The following is a 21,017-nucleotide window of genomic DNA, read 5'->3' on the forward strand; positions in this document are numbered from 1 at the left end:
CCAGCAGGATTGGTCAGATAGTGCCCGTGTCACAGTCCTGACTGTGTCCACAAGGGGCTGTCCTTGTGAGCCCATGCTCCTCTGAGATCGTCTTCACTGTCCTAACCTCTCTCAGTCATGATTGCTTTCAGCTGATCTGGCTAGCTTAGGAGAAAACCTAAGACTATGGAGTCCTAGAGCCATTCTCTGCCCTCTCTATCTCCAGGAGAGGAAGACTATAACAGGGATCTTCATGGAGAAATGACCCACGTGAGGGCCTGGACTCTCCAGCAGTTACAGCAGAGGAAACTCCCTGAGGAAGCATGGAGTAGCTGAACGCCCAGACTGGGAAAGCAGGGTTGTGTTAACCACTGTTTAATCCTCACATGCTCCCTGCCCCAAACTACTAGCCAGTGAATGACAACGGACTGGGAGTAAGTAATAGGCCTATAGAACCATAATAAAGAATTGTCCAAGGAAAGACCCTTTTACTCTGTTTGCAAGGTGAAATTGCTGTATTTGATCTAAAGTTTTCTGAAAGGCAGCAGCGAGTTTCTGGAGGATTAGTTACCTGCTTTGCACAGGGAGGGTGAGGCCAAGCCTTTCATGGTATATCTGCTGCCACTGGGTGATGAGGGAGCCTGGGAGAGTCTTAGTCTTTCTGGACTTGAGTTTTCTCATCAGTAAAGTAGGTGCTAATTGTACCTCTCTGAGGTCCCTTCCTGCTCAGTTTTCTCTGAGTCCTTGAGGGACTGAGATGGTCTTTAACAGTGCCTGGACCTGTAACCTGCCTCTGACCTCTCTGGGTCTGACTCCTGACTCTGACCCCTGTGTTTCTCCTTCAGAGCCTGAGCTGAGTTCACACCTGGGAAGCTGAGAACTGAGGGAACAGATGGAAGAAAGTCAGCAGGTTTTGAAAAAGAGAAGAACCTGTAAAGGACAAGTCAATGCTAGAACAGGTGAGAAACAAAGAAGGGGAGAATAAGGACAAACTGGGCCAGAGCCTCAGGGAAAATGGGCAATGGGCCTGTGATCATTCGACCACTCGAGGAGCAGCGCAAGCTGAGCAGCGGGGACTGGGCAAGACACTTAATCCACAGGAGTCTCCTGACCCTGGTGAGGAAGAGCCAAAGGGGGGATCAGAGCTGGTTTATAGTGAGAGGCAGCACCAACTCCAAGAGGGAGAGGATTTGACCCTGAGCGCCACCCCAGACCTAGGAGCCTCGACCTCGGGGCTGCCATAGCAGTGGATGCTGTTCAGGTCAGTGTGGGTTAGAGAGAAGAACCATGCTTGGAGAAGGGTTGGAGATGTCTATTCTTACATTAAGCAGCTCTGCCCTAGGTCAGGTGCCAGAGTAAGTGTTTCTTGCCAGTATATGAAGCAGTGATACTTACACTATTCCTCTGCACTTTCAGTTGAGGAAGGTCTCTATATGATATGAGTATTTACTGGGTGTACTTGGGGTTCAAATAGTAGTGTTTCCCCAAGCAACTCAAGCTCCTGAGAGAAAGAACACAATGACATGATTTCAAGAAAATATAGTAGTTCTCTGAAAGTGGGGTGTCATGGCAGCCCAGAGGATGGGAGTGTAGGTGAAGACATTGCTCCTAATGACAAGGGGAACCATAAGAGGAATTCTTCAGAGTAGTCCCGTTTTTCCTCCAGTGTCCCACAGAAGATCCTGGGATGTGACTGGTGTAGAGCAGGGGTCTACAGGTGTAGGAAGGGGGCTTGCTGCATCTTGGGAGAAATTATAGCATCCCTGGTAGGACATTTTGGAGAGGAATGTTGGTGATTGGATTGGATATCTATAGTCAGTTTTATCCTATCTTCAGTGAACACTGCTGAGACCTTCCTTAGTGCCAGACCCTAAGCTGGGAATCATGAACACAGAGATGAATAGATATGATCTCAGCTTTCACAGAACTCTCAGTCTAGTGAATAGCGAGTTATGAGAAATGTAGTGATGGTGGCTTCATTAGAGCAAGTGGCTCATGCTGCATGGAGATGACCTCAGTGGATGACCAGGTCCCCCTTCTGGTTGTTATCAACAGCTGGCTGACTTGCTCTGGGACAGTGACCCTGGATTTCTGCCAGCTGTCAGCATCTTAGGTACAAGCAACACCTCAGTTTTCTGTTAGGTCAAAACAGTTATCACTGCCAAGGTGATCAGAGGACACTAGAGACATCAGTAGCTACTGATGAGGTCCTGGCCAGCTAGGGAAATAAAGATGTAAGGTTAACAACAATTCTAAATTTGTTCTTAACGTCATGAGCAGAGAGTATCTGTCTTCTAAGTTATATACTTTTTAGACTTCAAGATTCACCCACGTCCAAAATAAAATCTATATCAGCCATATTACTGCCCTGAGATGATTTCTCCCTGTCCTTACCAGAAGCCTGCACTATCTGGAGCACTGAGGCTGTCTCAAGCCAACTGATCTGCTCTCTGGATTCCAGGGACACCCGCAGAGCCAGAGGTTGAAGGCACAGGCATTGCTATCTCCGACCGTTCTGACTCCAGGTTGATCCACCCCAATGCCCATTATTAACCACACAGTAACAGGATACCACCAACATTTTGATTTGAGGCTGTCATGTCAGAATTTTAATAAAATTTAATAGATATTATTTTTTAGAGTACTTTTAGGTTTACAGATAAATTGAGCTGAAAGCACAGGGAATTCCCCTATTCTCTCTTGTCCTCTGGAACACAATTTCCTCTATCATTAGTATCTTGCATTAGTGTGATAGATGTTTACAATTGATCAATCAATATTGATATGTTATTATTAACTAAACTCCATAGTTTACGTTAGGGTTCATTCTTTGAGTTTTATAGTTCTGTGGGTTTTCACAATTACCTAGTGTCATGAATCCTCAGTACAGTATCACACAGAAGAGTTTCACTACTGAAAACCTCCTTGTGTTCAACCAATTCATCCCTCCTCCACGCTTGGCAATCACTGATCATTTCACTATCTCTACCATTTTGACTCTCCTGGAATGTCCTAGTGTTGGAATCATAAGTGTGTAGAGTCTTTAGACTAGTTTCTTCCTAGCATTATGTATTTAAAGTTCCTCCATGTCTTTTCATGGCCTGATAGCTCATTTCTTTTTATAACGGAATCATATTCTGTTGCACAGATATACCACAGTTTGTTTAGCCATTAACTTAGTAAAGGACATTTTGGTTATTTCCAGTTTTTGACAAGTATGAGCAAAACTGTTGTAAATACCTGGATGCAAGTTTTTGAGTGAACATGTTTTCACATTACCGTGGTAAATACCTAAAACTGCTATTTGCAGGATTATGTGGCAAGGCTATTTTTAGCTTTGCAAAAAACAAAAACAAAAACAAAACAAAACAAAACAAAAACACCTGCCAAACTGTTTTCCAAAGTGACTAGCATTTTGCATTTCCACTAGCAGTGAATGAGAGTTCCCGCTGCTCTGCAACTTTGGCAGCCTTTGGTATTGTCACTTGTTTGGATTTGAGCCATTCTATTAGGTATATATTATAGTGTAGTGGCATCTCTTTGGTTTAATATGCAATTTCCTAGTGACACATGATTTTGAGCATCTTTTTCATATGCTTATTTGCCATCCATATGTCTTTTCTGGTGAAGTATCCAGATCTTCTGCCCATTTTTAAATTGGGTTGTTTGCTTTATTATTATTGAGTTTTAAGAGTCCTTTATGTATTTTGGACACCAGTCTTTCATCAGAGCTATATTTTGCCAATATTTTTTCCCAGTTTATCACTTGTTTATTCATTTTCTTAACAGTGTCTTTCCCAGAGCAGAAGTTTTTAATTTTAATGAAGTCCAACTGATCAATTTTTTCTTTCCTGGGTTGTGCTTTTGACATTGTATCTGAGAAGTCATCGCTATACCCAAGGTCACCTAGATGTTCCCCTATGTTATCCTCTAGGAGCCTTACAGTTTTGTACCTTGCATTGAAGTGTAAGATCCATTTTGTGAAAGGTGTAAAATCTGTGTCTAGATTTATATATTTTTTACATGTGGATATCTAGTCATCCTAGCACCATTTGTTGAAAAGACTATCCTTTGCCTGTTAAATTGCCTTTGTGCCTTTCTCAAAGGTTAGTCTATTTCCGAGCTCTGTATTCTTTTCTAGTGACCTATTTGTCTGCTTTTTTTCTTTCTTCACCAATTTCCACGTTGTTTGGTTACTGTAGCTTTATAATTAGTGCTGAAGTCAGCAGTGTCAGTTCTGTGGGCATTTTTCTTCTGATCTTCACTATGAGAACCTGGTTGGGCTCCAGGTGGTAAAACTTAGAAAAATGTGAGATCCCCACTAAATCTGGGCCCCAAGGAGTTTTGAATGCTCAAGGCAGGCCACCCTCAGCTTCTAGTAATCTGTCAGTACCATTTAAGTGCTGGCTTCAGCAGCTTCTGTTCCTTGTATTTGCCTATCTGTCTTGTTTTCAGCATGGCAATTTGCCCTGTGACCTCTCTTCTAGGCCCTCTAATAAGATTTGATAATTTTCAGTTTGTTCAGCTTTTTTCTTGTTGTGAGGACAAGTGGTGACGTCCTGGCTCCTTGCAGGTTGGAGTAGAAACCAGAAATTTTACTGAACAAGTTACTTGTAATGAAAGTCAGTAATCACAAATGTAGAATTGAATAATTTCCGTAGATATGTAGAATTTTGTAGCCATCACCTCAGTCCCCTCTTAGAATACAGACTACCTTTCTTCCCTCCCCAGATTCCCCAGAGGCTCTTTGCAGTCATTTTCCAATCCCTGGTCATCATGACAGAGCCTGAACAAAATTAAAATTTGGGAAACAGACAACATTACATTTCAGCTTTTATTAGATTGGGATTTTATGTAATGGACCATTGTCTTAATCTTGTGTCAACTAGAGGAAATATTTTATTCTTAAGGACTTTCTTTATGGGAACTTAGTAGTTAGTCCCATTTATTGCTCTCCTTGAATTGGTTCGTCTATGCTGGTAGCAGATAGTTGCAATCAAACCTTGTCCGGTGGGCACAAGTGAAAGCGCTAAAAAAATAAATCCTTCTATTAGAAATGTAGATGATGAATTTGCAGATAATGTTATGCAGAGTTACGTTTGTTTGTTTTTGAGCCGGAGTTTCACTCTTGTTGTGCTGGCTGGAGTGCAATGGCACGATCTCGGCTCACTGCAACCTCTGCCTCCTGGGTTCAAGCAATGCTCCTGCCTCAGCCTCCCGAGTACCTGGGATTACAGGCATGCAGCACCATGCCAAGCTAATTTTCTGTTTTTAGTGGAGACAGGGTTTCTCCATGTCGGTAAGGCTGGTCTTGAACTCCCAACCTCAGGTGATCTGCCCTCCTCAGCCTCCCAAAGTGTTGGGATTAGAGGCATGAGCCTCCATGCTGGAGTGCTATGTGCAATCTCAGCTAACTGCAACTTCTACCTCTAGGGTGCAAGTGATTCTTGTGCCTCAGCCTTTCGAGTTGGCTGGGATTACAGGCATGCAGCACCACGCCCGGCTAATTTTGTATTTTTAGTAGACAAAGAGTTTCTCCATGTTGGTCAGGCTGCTCTCCAAGTACAAACCTCAGGTGATCCACGCACCTTAGCCTCCCAAAGTACTGGAATTACATGCATGAGCCACCACACCTGGCTGGGAGTTAAATATTTTAACATCTTTTTTTTTCTTTCAGAATTTGGATTGGTAACATGGAAGAGACACTTCTCACCTGCCTGAAATGCCCTTCGTTATCTTCTTCTAGTTGCAAGGGCTCTGGAACAGCCCTTACAGTGCTCCCACAAAGGTAAGTATAACATTTTAATGTAGTCCCTTGCTTTTTTTTTCTTTTTTGTGCCTATAGGGATTAGCATACATGTATGTGAAAATATAAAAAGAGTACAGATAGGCACCTGTAACTAGTTTTCTGTTGCTACCTATTAACGCATTATAACAAGTTAGTGGTTTGAAACCACAGAAATCAGGAAAGATTGGGTTCTCTGATCGGGGTCTTAGGAGGCTGAAATCCATTTATGGGCTGCCTGTGTTTTTCATCCAGAGATCAGGCTACTCTTCCAAGTTTACTACAGATGTATCGGCAGAATTTCTCTTCTTGTGGGTGGAGGACTGAGATCCCTTTTTCAGTGCTCCTGGATCTCAGCCAGGAGACACCCTGACTCCAGAGGCCACCTGCATTCTTTCTCACTTTTCCCATCTTCCAACCAACAACAGCCCATGGAATTCTTCTCCAGCTCCTATCCTCTCTCTGACTTTTTCTTTTCCTACCCACTAGAGAAATCTCTGACACTGAGGGAGTGATGTGATTAGATCCAGTGCACTCAGGAAGGCACAACCTTTGTATTAGTCTGTTCTTGCAGTGTATAATTAATGACCTGGGTGATTTATAAAGAAAGAAGTTTAATCAGATCATGGTTCTGTGGGCTGTGCAGGCTTCTGCTTCTGGGGAGGCCTCAGGAAACTTACAATCATGGTGGAAGTGGAAGCAGGCACGATCTTCACATGGCCAACAGGAGAGAGAGAGAGAGAGGAGCGGGGGGAGGTGCTACATACTTTTAAGCAACTAGATCTCATGGAAACTCTCATGCGATGGCACTTGGGGGATGGTGCTGAGCCATTAGAAACCTTCCCCATGATCCAATAACCTCCTGCCAGGCCCCACCTCTAACACTCAGGATTATAATTCAACATGAGATTTCGGTGGGGACACAGAGCCAAACCATATCACTCTTTAAAGTCATATGACTGCCATGTAACAATGTAATCACAGGAATATCTTATCAGCTTAACAGGTTCCAGAGATAAGGGTACAGCATGTTTGGAGACCATTTTAGAAATTCCACCTATCACAGTTTAACTTCTATTCCCCAGACATTCACATCCCTCACAGATGCAAAATACATTCACCCTTTCACCTAAGGTTTCCAAGTTTCGTGTCATGAATGCATTAGTTCAAAGTGAAAAATGTCATGTAGCTCTAATCTGATCAAAAGTTTAAAATCTCATTTAAATCATCTACACCAAGTGTGAATGAGGCTTCTGAGGGTGTCCATTAAGTACGGATTCTTTTTTGTTTTTGTTTTTGAAAGTGAGTCTTGGTCTGTGACCCATGCTGGAGTGCAGGGGTGTGATCTTGGCTCACTGCAACTTCTGCCTCCTGGGTTCAAGCGATTCTCCTGCCTCAGCCTCTTGAGTAGCTGAGATTACAGGCATGCACCACTGGATTCAGCTAATTGTTTTGTATTTTTAGTAGAGAAGGGGTTTTGCCCTGTTAACCAGGCTAGTCTGAAACTCCTGACCTCAGGGGATCCATCCCCCTAGGCCTCTCAAAGTGCTAGGATTACAGGCATGAGCCACCGTGCCTGGCCCAAATACAGATCCTTGATATAATTCCCTTACCTCTGTTGACCTGTGAAACTGAACAAACAGCTTATCTGTCCTCAATGTGCACTGGTGGGACAGTCACAGAATAACGACGCTAGTGATTCTTGTTCAAAAAGAGGGAAAGTGGAGGGAACAAAGTCACTGATCCAAAACCATTTTGAAATGGAGCTGAGCAATGTCCAGCAGGGATTTCTTGATTGGGCTCCTCAGCCTGGAACTAACCCTCTGTGACAGGGGGCTTTGCCTCTGGGCTCTGCATATTTTTCTATCGTTATTGAAAACATTTTATTTTTCTTCTTCCCCCACTCTTTTGGTTCTTCCCCTTTCTCATGGCGGCATCGTCCACTTAATCCTTGTTGCATCATCCCAGCAGAATTGGTCAGATATTGCCGGTGGCATGGTCCTGACCATCTTCACGAGGGGCTGTCCTTGTGAGCCCATGCTCCTCTTCACTGTCCTGACCTCTCGCAGTCATGATTCCTTTCAACTGCCCTGGCTGGCTTAGGAGAAAACCTAAGACTATGGAGTCCCAGAACAAATCTCTGCCCTCTCTATCTCCAGGAGAGGAAGAAAATAACAGGGATCTTCATGGAGAAATGACTCACATGAGGGCCTGGACTCTCCAGCAGTTAGAGCAGAAGAAAGTTTTTGAAGAAGAATGGAGGAGCTGAGAGCCCAGGCCGGGAAAGCAGGGTTGTGTGAAATGCTATTTAATCCTATGTGCTCCCTGCCCCAATCTAGCAGCTAGTGAATGACAGCTGACCGAGTATAAACACCAGGACTATACAACTGTGATAAAGGGTTTGTCCAATGGAAGGGGCTTTTACTCTTTTTGTTATCACAGTGGACATTGCTGTTTTTCATCTAAAGTTTCTGAAAGGCAGCAGCGAGCTTCTAGAGGGTGAGTTACCTGCTCTGCGCAGGGAGGCTTAGGCCAAGGCTTGTGTGTGGGATCTGCTGCCACCAAGTGGTGAAGGAGGAAGCCTGGGAGAGTCTCAGTCTTTCTGGGCTTCAGGTTCCTCATCGGCAAGGTAGGGGCTTTTTGTACCTCTCCGAGGTCACTTCCTGCTCTGTTTTCTCTGCATCTCTGAGGAATTGAGATGGTTTTCAATACTGCCTGGGACCTTCAGCTGAGACCTGACTCTGTGTGTCTCCTGCAGAAGGCTGAGCTGAGTCTACACACTGGAATCCCAGAGATCAGGGAACAGGTGGAATAAAGAAACAGCAGGTTTAGGGGATGAGAATAATCCCCAAAGGACAAGCCATTGGTAGATGAAAACCAAAGAATGGGAGAATAAGGGAAAACTGGGACAGAAGCCTGAAGGGAAATGGGCATTGCCTGTGATAATTTAAATTCTCAAGGAGCAGCATGAGCTGAGCAGTGGGGACTGGGAAACTTACTCCACAGGAATCTCCTACGTCTGTCCAGAGAGGCATAGGGTAGATCAGAGCTGGTTTATAGTGAGGGGCAGCTTCAACTCCAGGAGCGGGAGGATGTGACCATGAGCCCTCACCCCAGACCCAGGAGCCTCGACCTCAGGGCTGCCGTAGCAGTGGATGCTCTTCAGGTCAGTGTGGGTTAGAGGGAATAACCGTGCTTGGAGAAAGGTTGGAGATGTTCATTCTTAATCAAACAGCTCTGTCCTAGGTCAGGTGCCAGAGTAAGTGTCCCTTGCTTGTATATGAAGCAGTGATACTTATACTATTCTTCTGCATCTTCAGTTGAGGGAAGTTTCCCATAAATATTTATTATTTACTTTTCTTTATACTTTGCTAAGCACTTGTGATTCAGGTATTTAATGTCTCTAAAAAAACACAAGCCAGTGAGTGGAAGAACACACACAGATCATTTCAACAAGATACGGTAGTTCTACCCAACTGAGGTGTTGTGGCAGCCTGGAAGATGGGAGGGTATGTCAGAGGACATTGCTCCTAATGACAGGGGGAGGTGTAAGAGAACATTTTTTCAGATTGGCTGGGTGCAGTGGCTCACGCCTATAATCTGAGCACTTTGTGAGGCCGAGGTGGGTGGATCACAAGATCAAGAGATTGAGACTATCCTGGTCAACATGAAATGGTAGACCATTTCAGTAGAAATGGAAATCCCATTTCTACTGAAAATACAAAAAAATTAGCTGGGTATTGTGCTGTGTGCCTGTAGTCCCAGCTACTCGGGAGGCTGAGGCAGGAGAATTGCTTGAACCCAGGAGGCAGAGGTTGCAGTGAGCTGAGATCATGCCATTGCACTCAAGCCTGGGTAACAAGAGCGACACTCCACCTCCAAAAAAAAAAAAAAAAAAAAATTCAGAACAGGCTTGTCTTCCTTCAAGCTCCCACAGGAGAGGATCCTGGGGCAGTGATGGTGTAGGACAGGCGCCTCTTTAGGGAAGGGGATTTGCAGCATTCTGAGAGAAAGAGCATCCTTACAAGACATAGGGGACAGAAATGTAGGTGAAAGAGTCGGAAGTTTCTAATCAATTTTATTCAGTCATGGATGAACACTGCTGAGAGGCCTCTCTGTGCTGGGCCCTTAGCTAAGAACCATGACCACAGAGGTGAGTAAAATAGGATCCCAGCTTTCACACAATTCTCAGTCTAGTGACTGGTGACTGATGAGAAGTGTAGTGATGGTGGGTTCATCGGAACCAGTGGCTGATGCCGCATGGGATGACCTCAGTGCATGGCCTGGGCCAGTGACCCTGGACTTCAGCCATATTTCAGCATCTCGAGGTGCAGTACACCAATACCTCTGCTCCATGTTGAGTCAAAGCAGTTAACACAGCCAAGGTATTCAGCCAAGGTATCACACTGGTGATATCAGTAGCTATTGACTGTTTCCAGCTGGGGAAACAAAGAAGTAAATTTAGTAAGTCTTCTAAATTTGTCCTTGCCATAATGATAAATAACTTTATCTTGATAATGAATTATATACTGGCAAATTAATTATAATTTGCCATAATGAGAAATAACTTTATGCTGAGTACTGCTGACACACAAGTCCTTGAGGACACATGCCTGAGGATTCTGATGAAGATAATGAGGTCCAAATATGTACACATTTGGACCTGCAGTTCAGCTTTGAAACAGTGGAAGACCCAGTTTCAAATTCAAGGTTGCTTTGAGTAGAATCCACTTTACATCTCTTTGCATGGCAATGGGGCCAATCTTCCCTAAGCTGCACCTTACAAGAAAAGGAATACTGGTAAGATTTCAGAGTTCAACAGACAGAGGTAAGTATTTTAGTGCCAGTGATTGAGATCTACTCTAACAGTGTCCAATATTATTAAATTCTTATCTTCAGATAATTTAAAATAAAATATTTAGCACTAAACTTTAGCCTCGATGACAAAAGAATTTAATCAAATTTTTATTGTTCCACAGCATCCTGTATATATCTCATATTTATTTAAAACTCTGTAAGTATGCCACTGGTCAGAAAAATGTTTTTCACATATGTATTTATATTATTGAATACTATTTTGTAGTTCATGAGAGGTATTTAGGGAATAATAAAGAGCCACACACTGTTAATCTACTTAGCTCAATTAAATACATTGCTCCACAGAGGAACATATGTCTAAATCAATCACATTCATAGTCAAACCATTTTATATATTTGTTACCTACTATTTTAAGTAGTATTAAAAGTGTCACTAACTAGATATATCTTATGTCTTTTGTAATTATGAGCTGCTTAAGAACATGAACACATATTTACTTATTTGCACATTTTATATTGCCTCTCACACTGCTTGTTGTTTATAAAAAATTTGCTGCAATTAAAAAGTTAATACAAACAATAAAATAAAAATGGTTTAAATTCAAAAGACAATCATAAGTTCTATCTGACATAATAAAAAGGAGGCCAGGTGCAGTGGCTCATGCCTATAATCCCAGCACTTTGGGAGGCTGAGGCGGGTGGATCACGAGGTCAAGAGATCAAGATCATCCTGGTCAAAATGGTAAAAACCCATCTCTACTAAAAATACAAAAATTAGCTGGACATGGTGGCACAGCCTGTAGTCCCAGCTACTCAGGAGGCTGAGGCAGGAGAATTGCTTAAACCCAGGAGGCAGAGGTTTCAGTGAGCCGAGATCATGCCATTGCACTCCAGCCTGGGTAACAAGAGTGAAACTCTGTCTCAAAAAAACAAAATAATAATAATAATAATAATAATAATGAGAAGTTATCTAAATAGTGTATGTAACAAAAGCGTTTTTGTTGTTGTTGTTGTTGTTGTTGTTTTGCTACATAAATAAGAAAACTTCCCAAGACACACAAAGTGGATTTGAACAAATTGAAAATAAATGTTATACCCTTGGATAGGAAGACTCCAAAAAATAATGTTACTCTTGTTCAAGTCAACTGACAAATTTATAATTTATTCACTATGCTCGCTGGAAAATAATTAATACATCCCAACCATTGCCACAGGACTTGCAGTGCTTCACTGAGGGACAAGACTTCCACGCCTACTGAGCTGAACCTGGCCACCTTTGGCAACCGGCTTTGGCCAAAAAAAGTAAGAAAAATTGATTTGTACCATTTTGCAGAGAAACTTGAAGAGCTTCATGGTGGTTTGGCCATGCTTTTCTCCAACATCTGCTTCAAAACTGAGATGGAAACTTTATCCCACGTTGTGGTGTCAGAATGAGTGTCAAAGCTAATATAGAGATGTTAAGATGAGATTAGTAGATCATATGTTACTACAGAAGAAAGCACTGATAGTTGGGAAATTGTTGCATGGAGGTTCATTGTAATCTCTACTTCATATGTGCATTTGGAAAATTTTTAAAAGAACGTGTTTGCAAAACGCAAAAAATGAACCAGTATGACATGCTGTCATTAGAAAGATATCAATGATTTAATCTAAAATATTATTCTAGCCCTAAAAAGTCCTTCATTTAAATTGAGAAAAACATTTGATTATCAAATCAAACTTGAACCTATTTTTGTATCATGTATATGTCTATGTGAAAATTAATAATTTAAGAGAAAATATTACATATGCATATTTTAAACACTAAATATAGCTCAGGCCACGCAAAGAGAATGTCTCATTTATTCTTTAAAATTCTGTCTGTTATATATGGTTTTCTCTAGTCTCTAAAACCTCAGATTTCTATATAGAAGTAGGGTTTGATTTAAAAAAAAGTTATGTCCTTCAATTTTTATTTGGCTATAAAAGCTTACTATATTTAGGAACAATCCAGAATTGCAAGTTGGTTTATTGAATATATTTTTCACTTTCTTCCCTCTACTTTTAATGTGGTGCATTATCCTGTAAATTACATTCAGATTATCATCTCCTTAAGTTTATAAAGTGTTTTCAAAATAAAAGTAAAAAAAAAAAACAATTGTAAAGTTTCTTTTTAAGATACAAACTTCATGAAACATGTTTTTTGATAAGCATGATATCAGCAACATATTTGGTTGAGAATGAAAGGCAAAGCTTTACAGAAACAGGAATATCTGAGTCAAAATTTTCTATTATTTGTTTTTATGTATTATATTTCACAAAATGCATGTAACTGGATTAGTTCTGCAATAGATTAAATTTGTTTTCTCACAAAATAGAACTTAAACAAAAGCAGGTGCTGTTTTCTGATGGAACACTATGAACCTATTTCCATAATGAGTTTTACAGACCCATAAATCTTCAATTCACATTCTGCATTTTATAAAAGTTGCATGCTACTAAAACCTTCAAGAAAACTACAAATTTTAAATTGGTTGTTAATTTGAGGGTCTTTGAACATTTAGACATAAAAAGATAACTTTAAATTCCATAGCATTTACAGACAAGAAGAGCATGCTATTTTTAAAAATTATTTAAACACTTTTCAAAGAAAATTTGTTTCATTAATATTTTAATATTTATTTTAATATTTATCATCAGATAATACCTCAACACCTTACCATGAAATTTAATTATATGAGTTAAATAAAATACAATTTGACGTTTAATGCTCACATTGAACTTATATCTGTTCACATAGAGAACTATACACTTTATGTATTATATTGCAAAAACATTAACAATGGAAACATATTCATGTTGCTTAAAATAGTCATGTATACACTAACCTGAATTTTTATTAATGCATCAAATGAAATAAAATAGTCTCAAATACAATTTAATATATATCTTTAGTTTTACATTTTATGTATCACAGAATGGTGCAGTAAAGTATGAAAAATATATTGAGCTGCTATCTAGGAGACTATAATAATTAAATAGTCCTGTGTCCTAAATAATCAAACTGCTCTGAAAGCATATTTGTTTTTTATTAGTGTCACATTTCTGTGTAATATTTAAATTTCCTTGAAACCCAAAGTAAATAAAGCATATCCTAATTATAAACACAAAATTGAACAATGTCAAGGTATAATTTAAAAATTTAGAACAGATTTTAAATAACAGTTGTAGATATTAACAGAAATATGGAATCAGTTACCTTTAATACTGGACTTTTAATTTTACATATTTTTTCTTGAGTTCAAAGTAGGAAATATGATGGAAGGGTCACAGGATCCTTAGGGTGTCACTTTTCCAGCTCAGAACCAGCCACTTTTCCATCTGCAGCTGGTAGCATCTTTGCTTGAGCTCTTTTCAGGTCACGGGGCTGGTTCCATCCACTAGGCCCAGCAGGCTGTGCCTGGCTCATGCTAGCAGCTCAGATTCCGTGCCTGCCAAGGGTGAGCAAGGCATAGAGCAGTGAGGTGTGTGTAAGCCAGTGTGGGTTCTGGCCACTGCTCACAGCCAGGTGTGCCAGCTGTGGCAGAGTGGGCAGCTCTAGGCCCTGGCACAGGTGCTGGCACCCAGTGAGGCTGTGGCTGGACCAGGTGTATTAAAATTAGCTTCCACTGTGGGTGCCAGGCAGCTTGGAGACACCAGAAACTGCAGAGCCTCAAAGAGTGTCAGCCCTGGCTTGGGGAGCACCTAGGTCTAGGCTTCCAAAAGGGCCACTGCTCTTCTCTCTTCTCTCCTTTTAGTGATGAGTAGGGGGCATGTTTCATCCCCGTTTGTGTTATAGCTCTTTCAGTCCCATCATTTGTCTGGTCCTGAGTTTTTGTTCAACGTCCAAGTAGAATGAGTGGAAAACTGGAAGGTGAGCATGACAGAGAGAAGCTTCACTGAGCAACAAAACAGCTCATCAGAGATCCAAAGTGAGTAACTCTTTCTTGCAGCTGGTAGTACCGATGTCTGTGTGAGTCTGGCTGAGTCTGGGGTTTTTATATGCTCAGAAGGGAGGAATTGAGTGCTGATTGATCAATAGGTGGCCATGGATGAGCCAAAAAAAGCACCGTAAGTTCTCACTCCAAGCCACAGACTCCACCTGGAACTGGTAACCCATCCCTGGCTTGAAGGTTGAGTTTCAACAGGGACCCACCCTTTGTGCCCAAGAACCTGTCTGCCTGCTACCATCTGCATTCAGTACAACTCAACCCACTCTGTTTTCACAGAGGAGAACTTGCAACCCTGTGCCAAGCTGCCATTAGCCCCTTCCAGTCTCCCTCCTGTGCTCCTTGGCACCCAAAATCTGGAAGACACCAAGGCAGTGGTGGAGGATATTGTCAGTGCTGTCTTTAGTATGTGCACAACTGGCTAGGTTGCAACAGCACTCGGGCTTGACCACAGCTTTCCTCCAAAATTATTGCAGGTGCCAAGGGAAAGGCAGAGTCCAGGGAGTAAGAACAGAGACATCTGAGCCACTTGGGGGAGAGGTGCTTCCTGGTCCCCAAGAGTGCAGGGATTCTGAGTCTGGAGCTGCAGCTGGATAGCTGCAGCTGTGTCCCTGAGCCTAGCTCTTCTGCTTCACCAACTCAGCAGGGAGCAGGGTTCCCACCTGTTCCTGGCGGCTCCCGCTGGCTCCATGGAGTGTGCAGCCCTGGCTGTGCCTCTCCGACTGCAGCTGGCACCCCCACAGAGGCTGCTCCAGATAGGCCACCACTGCCATCAGAGGCAATTCTTTTAAAAACTACATTTTATTTAATGAATGATATTAAACACAAATAGCTAATTTTAGAAATATTGTGTTTTCCATGTTATAGTTACCCAGTGACTATGGAAATTAAATATGTATTACAAACTGAAAGTGAGAAAATCAAGACATAAAATTTTGTTTGTTTAGCCCATTGAAAACAAAATCAGAATATGCTTAAGTAAGGCTACCTGTGAATTAAAAAAACATAATTATTACAACAATCTATTATGGTTATTCCTTAAGTGATTCCTAGAAGTGACAATAATTCATGCTCTTAAGCTAATGATTTCATTTTTTTCTCACAGATTAAATATAAGCATATATATTTATAGCCAATTTAAAATATTTTTGACATGTGAAGTAGAACATGGCATCAATGATGATACCAATAAGAAATTAAAATATAGCATATTATATTAAAAGTTGCTGTTTATAAACATGTTGTATTATTGGTATGTCATTTGCACATTTTTTCTCAACAAGTCTTGCTATGACCATGAAGACAGAAAGCACTGTAGCTATAGCAAACAGAAAGATATTTAATAAAGGAATTTAGAAACAGCTCTTATAAAACAGCTGTTTTATAGAAAAGCTGAGGAAGAAAAAGCCAAGGAAATCTGCCAGTGACTTCTAGAAGATCAAAATTTTTTAGTTAACATGGGAAGTAGTCATTGGTTTTCTCAGACTGCTGCAGCACTAGTGGGAGTATTTTGATAGACAATGTCCACAGTCACTAGCAAAACCTTATGTCTGTCATATGCATGTCCTGTCCCATGTGATTCTTTGCTGCATCCACGTGAACAGGAATGATACTTGCTTCTGTTATCCTCTCCAATGCTTTTGTTAATGCCTTGTATTTGTGGAATACAGTCTAAAATTCTGCTGACAGGAATTATGAAGAAATAGATGTTCTGGGCTTCTAGTCTCTACGACACTGGGAAAAGAATACACAGAAAATTTATTATTGAGTGGCTAAAAGACAAAATGAAACAAACTCAAAATAGTTTTTAAGGTTTATACCTTTTAAAACAATTACATGGGACCTTAAAGATACTCTACCTAAGCAATACAATCTCCATTGCAGGGTATTAATCAACACACTTAACTATGTAGTCTCTTCAAGGAAGCTCAACCATATCTGAAAAATAAAGAATTGCAGTCCATATATATAATTGTCATTAGAGAACCTTTGTTTTTGTTCTTGAGAAAAATCTGAGAATTATCTCTTCTGTGTTATTCTTGTCTCTTGTTTATAACTGTCTCTTTTTATATGCATAGTGAGAGTTAGAGCTACAAATAAGTATATATACCTTAGATCTTTATGGATTTGTGCATTGTAGACATTTTGTGCAAATCAAATGATACAATATGTGGTTCTTTGTGTCTTGTTTCTGGCATTTCACATAATTTATCCAAGCCATTCCTATTGTAAACAATGTGTTTTACTCACCTATTTAAACTAAGTTGGGGTAGAAGAATAAAGTGCTGAATATCTCAGTTACTGAACTCACTAGAGCTCTTAGTTTTCTCTTGAAGTCTGATCTAGATGGGTGGATCCAAGTATCTGGCAAATTATGTCTCTAAATCCTAATCATTCATTACTTTTCAGAAAACCTCAAACAAAAGCATTTTAGGAAATTCCTTCCACCACCTGTAGACCAGACAGTTATTATTACACACTCTAAGAATATTATGCTAGCTCCTCATAATATCCAACAAATTCTCATTCAATTTGTAGATATTACTATGAAACTGTACATTCTAAAATGGTAAGGCCAGAATTGGTCTTATTTGCCACTATATTCTCACTTTCTAATGCAATTCTTAGAACATAATACATACTACATGTGCAGCTAACAAATATATGAACAAATAAAAGACCTAACATAAATAAATAATTGCATTGAAGTTTCCAAGAACATAATGAATGAAAATTCTAAGTGACGAATGCCAACAAAATCAAGAAATAGACTGAATGCCAGATTCACAGTCTAAGAAAATATCATTATGTTTAGGTTTTAAATAATTACAACAAAATTTTATTTCATAGTGCTGATTTTGAAACTTTGCCTGGATCTTCAATTTATTAAAAAAAGATAAAGTGATAGGGAAGGAGAAAATAAAACTTAAAATGAGGAGGCTGCCATCGTTTAAACTATCATATGTTCTATGGTTTGACTCCTTTCTGTGAAATCCCATGTTGAAGCTGATGATTGCCAATTTATCAGTGTTGAGAGGTAGGGCCTACTCCGAGGTATTTGGGTCATGGGAATGCCTTCATGTTTTTGGGGTGAGATGGGGTTGTGAAGTTTAGCTTCAGCAGGAATGAATATGTTTCTGAGAGAGCAAGTTGTTTTAAAAAAAATCTGTCTTCCTGGTTTCTCTCTCTTGCTTCCTATCTCACCACGTAATGTCTTTGAACCTGCCTGCTTCTTCTCCACTTCCTGGAATAAATGAACTCTACCAGAGTCCCTCACCAGGTCCATCTGCCCAGTCTTAGACTTTCAGTAGCCAGGATTGTGGGCATTGACTTCTTTCTATTACAAAATACCTAACCTCAGGAATTCTGTTATAGAAACACAAAGTGTAATAAACCAATGTATATAGTAAATTACAAAGTAAAAGGCAGTATAAATTACTTATGGAATGGATAGTACAAAATCTATTTACATTTGAAAGAATAGTAGATAGAGAATGCAGATTTTTATAGTAAAATGAGATACCCATGTCTCAGAAAAAGAGAAAGAGAGAGAGAGAGAGTTAGAAAGTAGTAAAATAATTTTCAGCATAGTTTGCAGAATAAAGGTGGACTGAAATATGAACACATCTTCAAAAAAAAAAAGAAAGTGAATCAAATTTTGGAGCATATTCATAAAATAAATGTGGACTGAAATGTGAAGACATTATAAAATCTATAATATTCTCAACCCCAGGAAATCAGGGTTCATTTCTCACAGATAATCAGTCATGTGAAGTCTTTCATTGAACCTGTTAAGCTAAGAGCTAGATCTCCCTAATCTATGGAAGCTTATTTAAAGCTTATTTGACAGGCATCACCGAACAAAAGGAAAGTTGAGTCCTGAGTGGGTGTACACCTGGGTGATTGGGAAAAATGTTGAAGCCAGAACATAGGGGTTCAGTCCTTTATACTTCATCTTCCCAGTGTCCTCACACAGCCTCATTAAGTCTCCCATTTTTCTGTGGCTCCACTATAAACTGGCTGGGGTGTCTGCCTCACATACTCTGAGGGTGACTGAGAACCACCATGGCTCTCCAAACTAAGACTAGGAGACACAGCAAGGCTTAGGAGCCTGGGGGAGCAGCCTGTGGTGTCATTTGAGATGTTCTGGGAGCTGAAAAGTAGCATTGTGTCACAACTCTACAAATTGAGGACAACATACAGGAAGGTGATTCACAGGCTAAAGCCCAAGTCCTAGATTGTGAATCCCTTAGCCGAGACCTTCAGCATTTTCTGCTTTCTTTTGAGGCAGGATGGAGAGCTCCAGTGATCCTTGAGATCTGTGACTGCTGCATGTCATGATCATGGCATCTTAGAACCCTGAGTGTGAGAACCAGATGAAACCTCCATCCCAGATGATATGCAAATGTGTTCTTTCTCTAATCAATCTTCTAATGCAAATGTTAGAAGTTTTAAAGCACTTTGTTAATTTTTTTTAATTTTTTAAAATTTTACTTTAGGTTCTAGGGTACATGTGCAGATCATGCAGTGTTGTTGCATAGGTGCATACTATATGTGGCATTTCTCCCCCATGTTATCCCTCCCCACACTCCCTACCTCCTGCTGTCCCTCCCCTAGCCTCCCCCAACTGCCCCCAGTGTGTGATGCTCCTCTCCCTGAGTTACATGTTTGCATTGTTCAACACCCGCCTGTGAGTGAGAACATGTGGTGTTTCGTTTTCTGTTCTTGTGTCAATTTGCTAAGAATGATGGTTTCTAGATTCATCCAAGTCCCTACAAAGGACATGAACTCATTGTTTTTCATGGCAGTGTGGTATTCCATGGTGCATATGTGCCACATTTTCTTTGTCCAGTCTATCATTGATGAGCATTTGGGTTGGTTCCAGGTCTTTGCTATTGTACACAGGGCAGCAATGAATACACATGTGCATGTGTCTTTATAGTAGAACGATTTATAGTTCTTTGGGTTTTAAAATGCTTTTTCTGGCACTTTCACTTACTGCTATCTTAAATTTGGGTTCTCTCTCAATGATTTGCTCTTTTTTTCCTTGCCTCCTCATAAGTTTCTATTATTTCTCTTATTCCCATTTATTTGCTTTTTTTTTTGGCTGAACTACCTTTACAGTTTATCTGTCTTATAGCTGTTTGTTTAAGTAAATTTTAACCATTTTGCAAGGTACTGATACAATTATTTTATATAGGTACAGGATGTGTGTGTGTGTGTGTGTGTGTGTGTGTGTGTGTGTGTGTGTGTGTATACACAATTACTGTGTATATATCAACACTATATTATGTAAATATATGCATAACACACCCATGCAGTCCACATCCACACACATTGCTTTGAGAAAGGCACTTTGTTCTGGGAATGAGGCTTATAAGCAGTGGGTGTGGGAATCAAAGTGAGGCAGTTTAACTTCAAGACATTGCTCTAAACCATGACACCATATTACTCTCAGCTGTCTTTTTCACTTTGGATACTGATATACAACAGACACTTCATGCTAATTCCGGGAAATGATCATTTTGAAATGTGCAGGAAATGTTGCCTGTTCCCTTCTTTATCTGGATCCCTTCTTTACTATGACTTTGCTTTTTCTCACCTAGGATTACTTTTCTGACACATGCATGCGTACATCCCATTAAAGTAAGAGAGTTTTACTTTGTGTAAGGCACTGACAGAATCTCTCTTTCTCCATATACACCTGAACGTGACTGTCCTCTTTCTCCGTTCCAATTGTTTAACCCCAAATACCTTTTACCTTTTCAGATGTCACAAGGATGTGACTGAGTAGTTTCAAGGGCATCCACTTTTGCTTCCTCCTCCTGCCTTTGAATCCTGCATCTGCATTGCTGGGTCTCAGGCCAAAGAGGAAACCCTTGTTTCCCATTCCAGGATATTTTGATGACCGACTTTTCTTATGTTGTGAATTTGAAGGACAAGGGCAGATAATGAGAAATGGATAGACAGGGACCTGTGTTCCGAGACCTGGGCCAGAAGACTGATGGAGGTGGAGAAGAATCTCAGTGATTCTGGCAGGCATCATGGATCACTAAGGGCCAGAGGAGTGGAACATATGGGCACAGGGTGAGAGGCCTGTGACAGGACACAGCCTATCTCCTTCACAGCAGAATGTTAATAGGCATTAGATTTTAATAAACAGAGAACATATCTCTGAGTCAGCATCAAAAATTTCTACAGTCCAGAAGAAGGAATAGCCACAGCACCTAACCTCACCTTCCCTTGTGAGTATGGGAGTCACAGGGCAGTGAGAATGGAACAGCTTGTATCTGAGGTTAAAGCCAATGTTTCTCTCTCTTTAGTCCACACTTACAGTAAGGTCCATTGGATGCCGTGGCTACAAGTTTCTGAACTTCTGGCTTTTGAAGGAAAGACTTTCTCACCCTCTATGCTGAAGGTATTCTATGTATTATGGAATCTGGTTAGTGGCTCTTATCATCAAGAAA

The 21,017-nt window shown here is 40.5% G+C and overlaps 1 protein-coding gene across 4 annotated transcripts in view; it reads left to right on the forward strand.

The window, feature by feature from the left end:
- LOC141579894 (tripartite motif-containing protein 64-like) overlaps positions 1–21,017 on the forward strand; it is a 56,580-nt gene that overhangs the window by 6,939 nt on the left and 28,624 nt on the right. The window contains exons 3-6 of one of the 4 annotated variants that reach the window (XR_012512492.1): positions 825–938; positions 5,657–5,767; positions 10,744–10,778; positions 11,797–16,196. Coding sequence is in view for 3 of the 4 variants with exons in the window: in XM_074381164.1 (XP_074237265.1) it covers positions 5,673–5,767; positions 11,797–11,884 (183 nt within the window). In the remaining variant the exon portion in view is untranslated. Of the gene's footprint in view, positions 1–205; positions 414–824; positions 939–5,656; positions 10,779–11,796; positions 16,197–21,017 lie in introns of those variants that run through there. The other 3 variants (XM_074381164.1, XM_074381165.1, XM_074381163.1) reach the window with 3 other exon arrangements.

This window comes from Saimiri boliviensis, chromosome 11 (genome assembly GCF_048565385.1).
Source record: "Saimiri boliviensis isolate mSaiBol1 chromosome 11, mSaiBol1.pri, whole genome shotgun sequence".
In the NCBI taxonomy this organism is placed as follows: Eukaryota; Metazoa; Chordata; class Mammalia; order Primates; family Cebidae; genus Saimiri; species Saimiri boliviensis.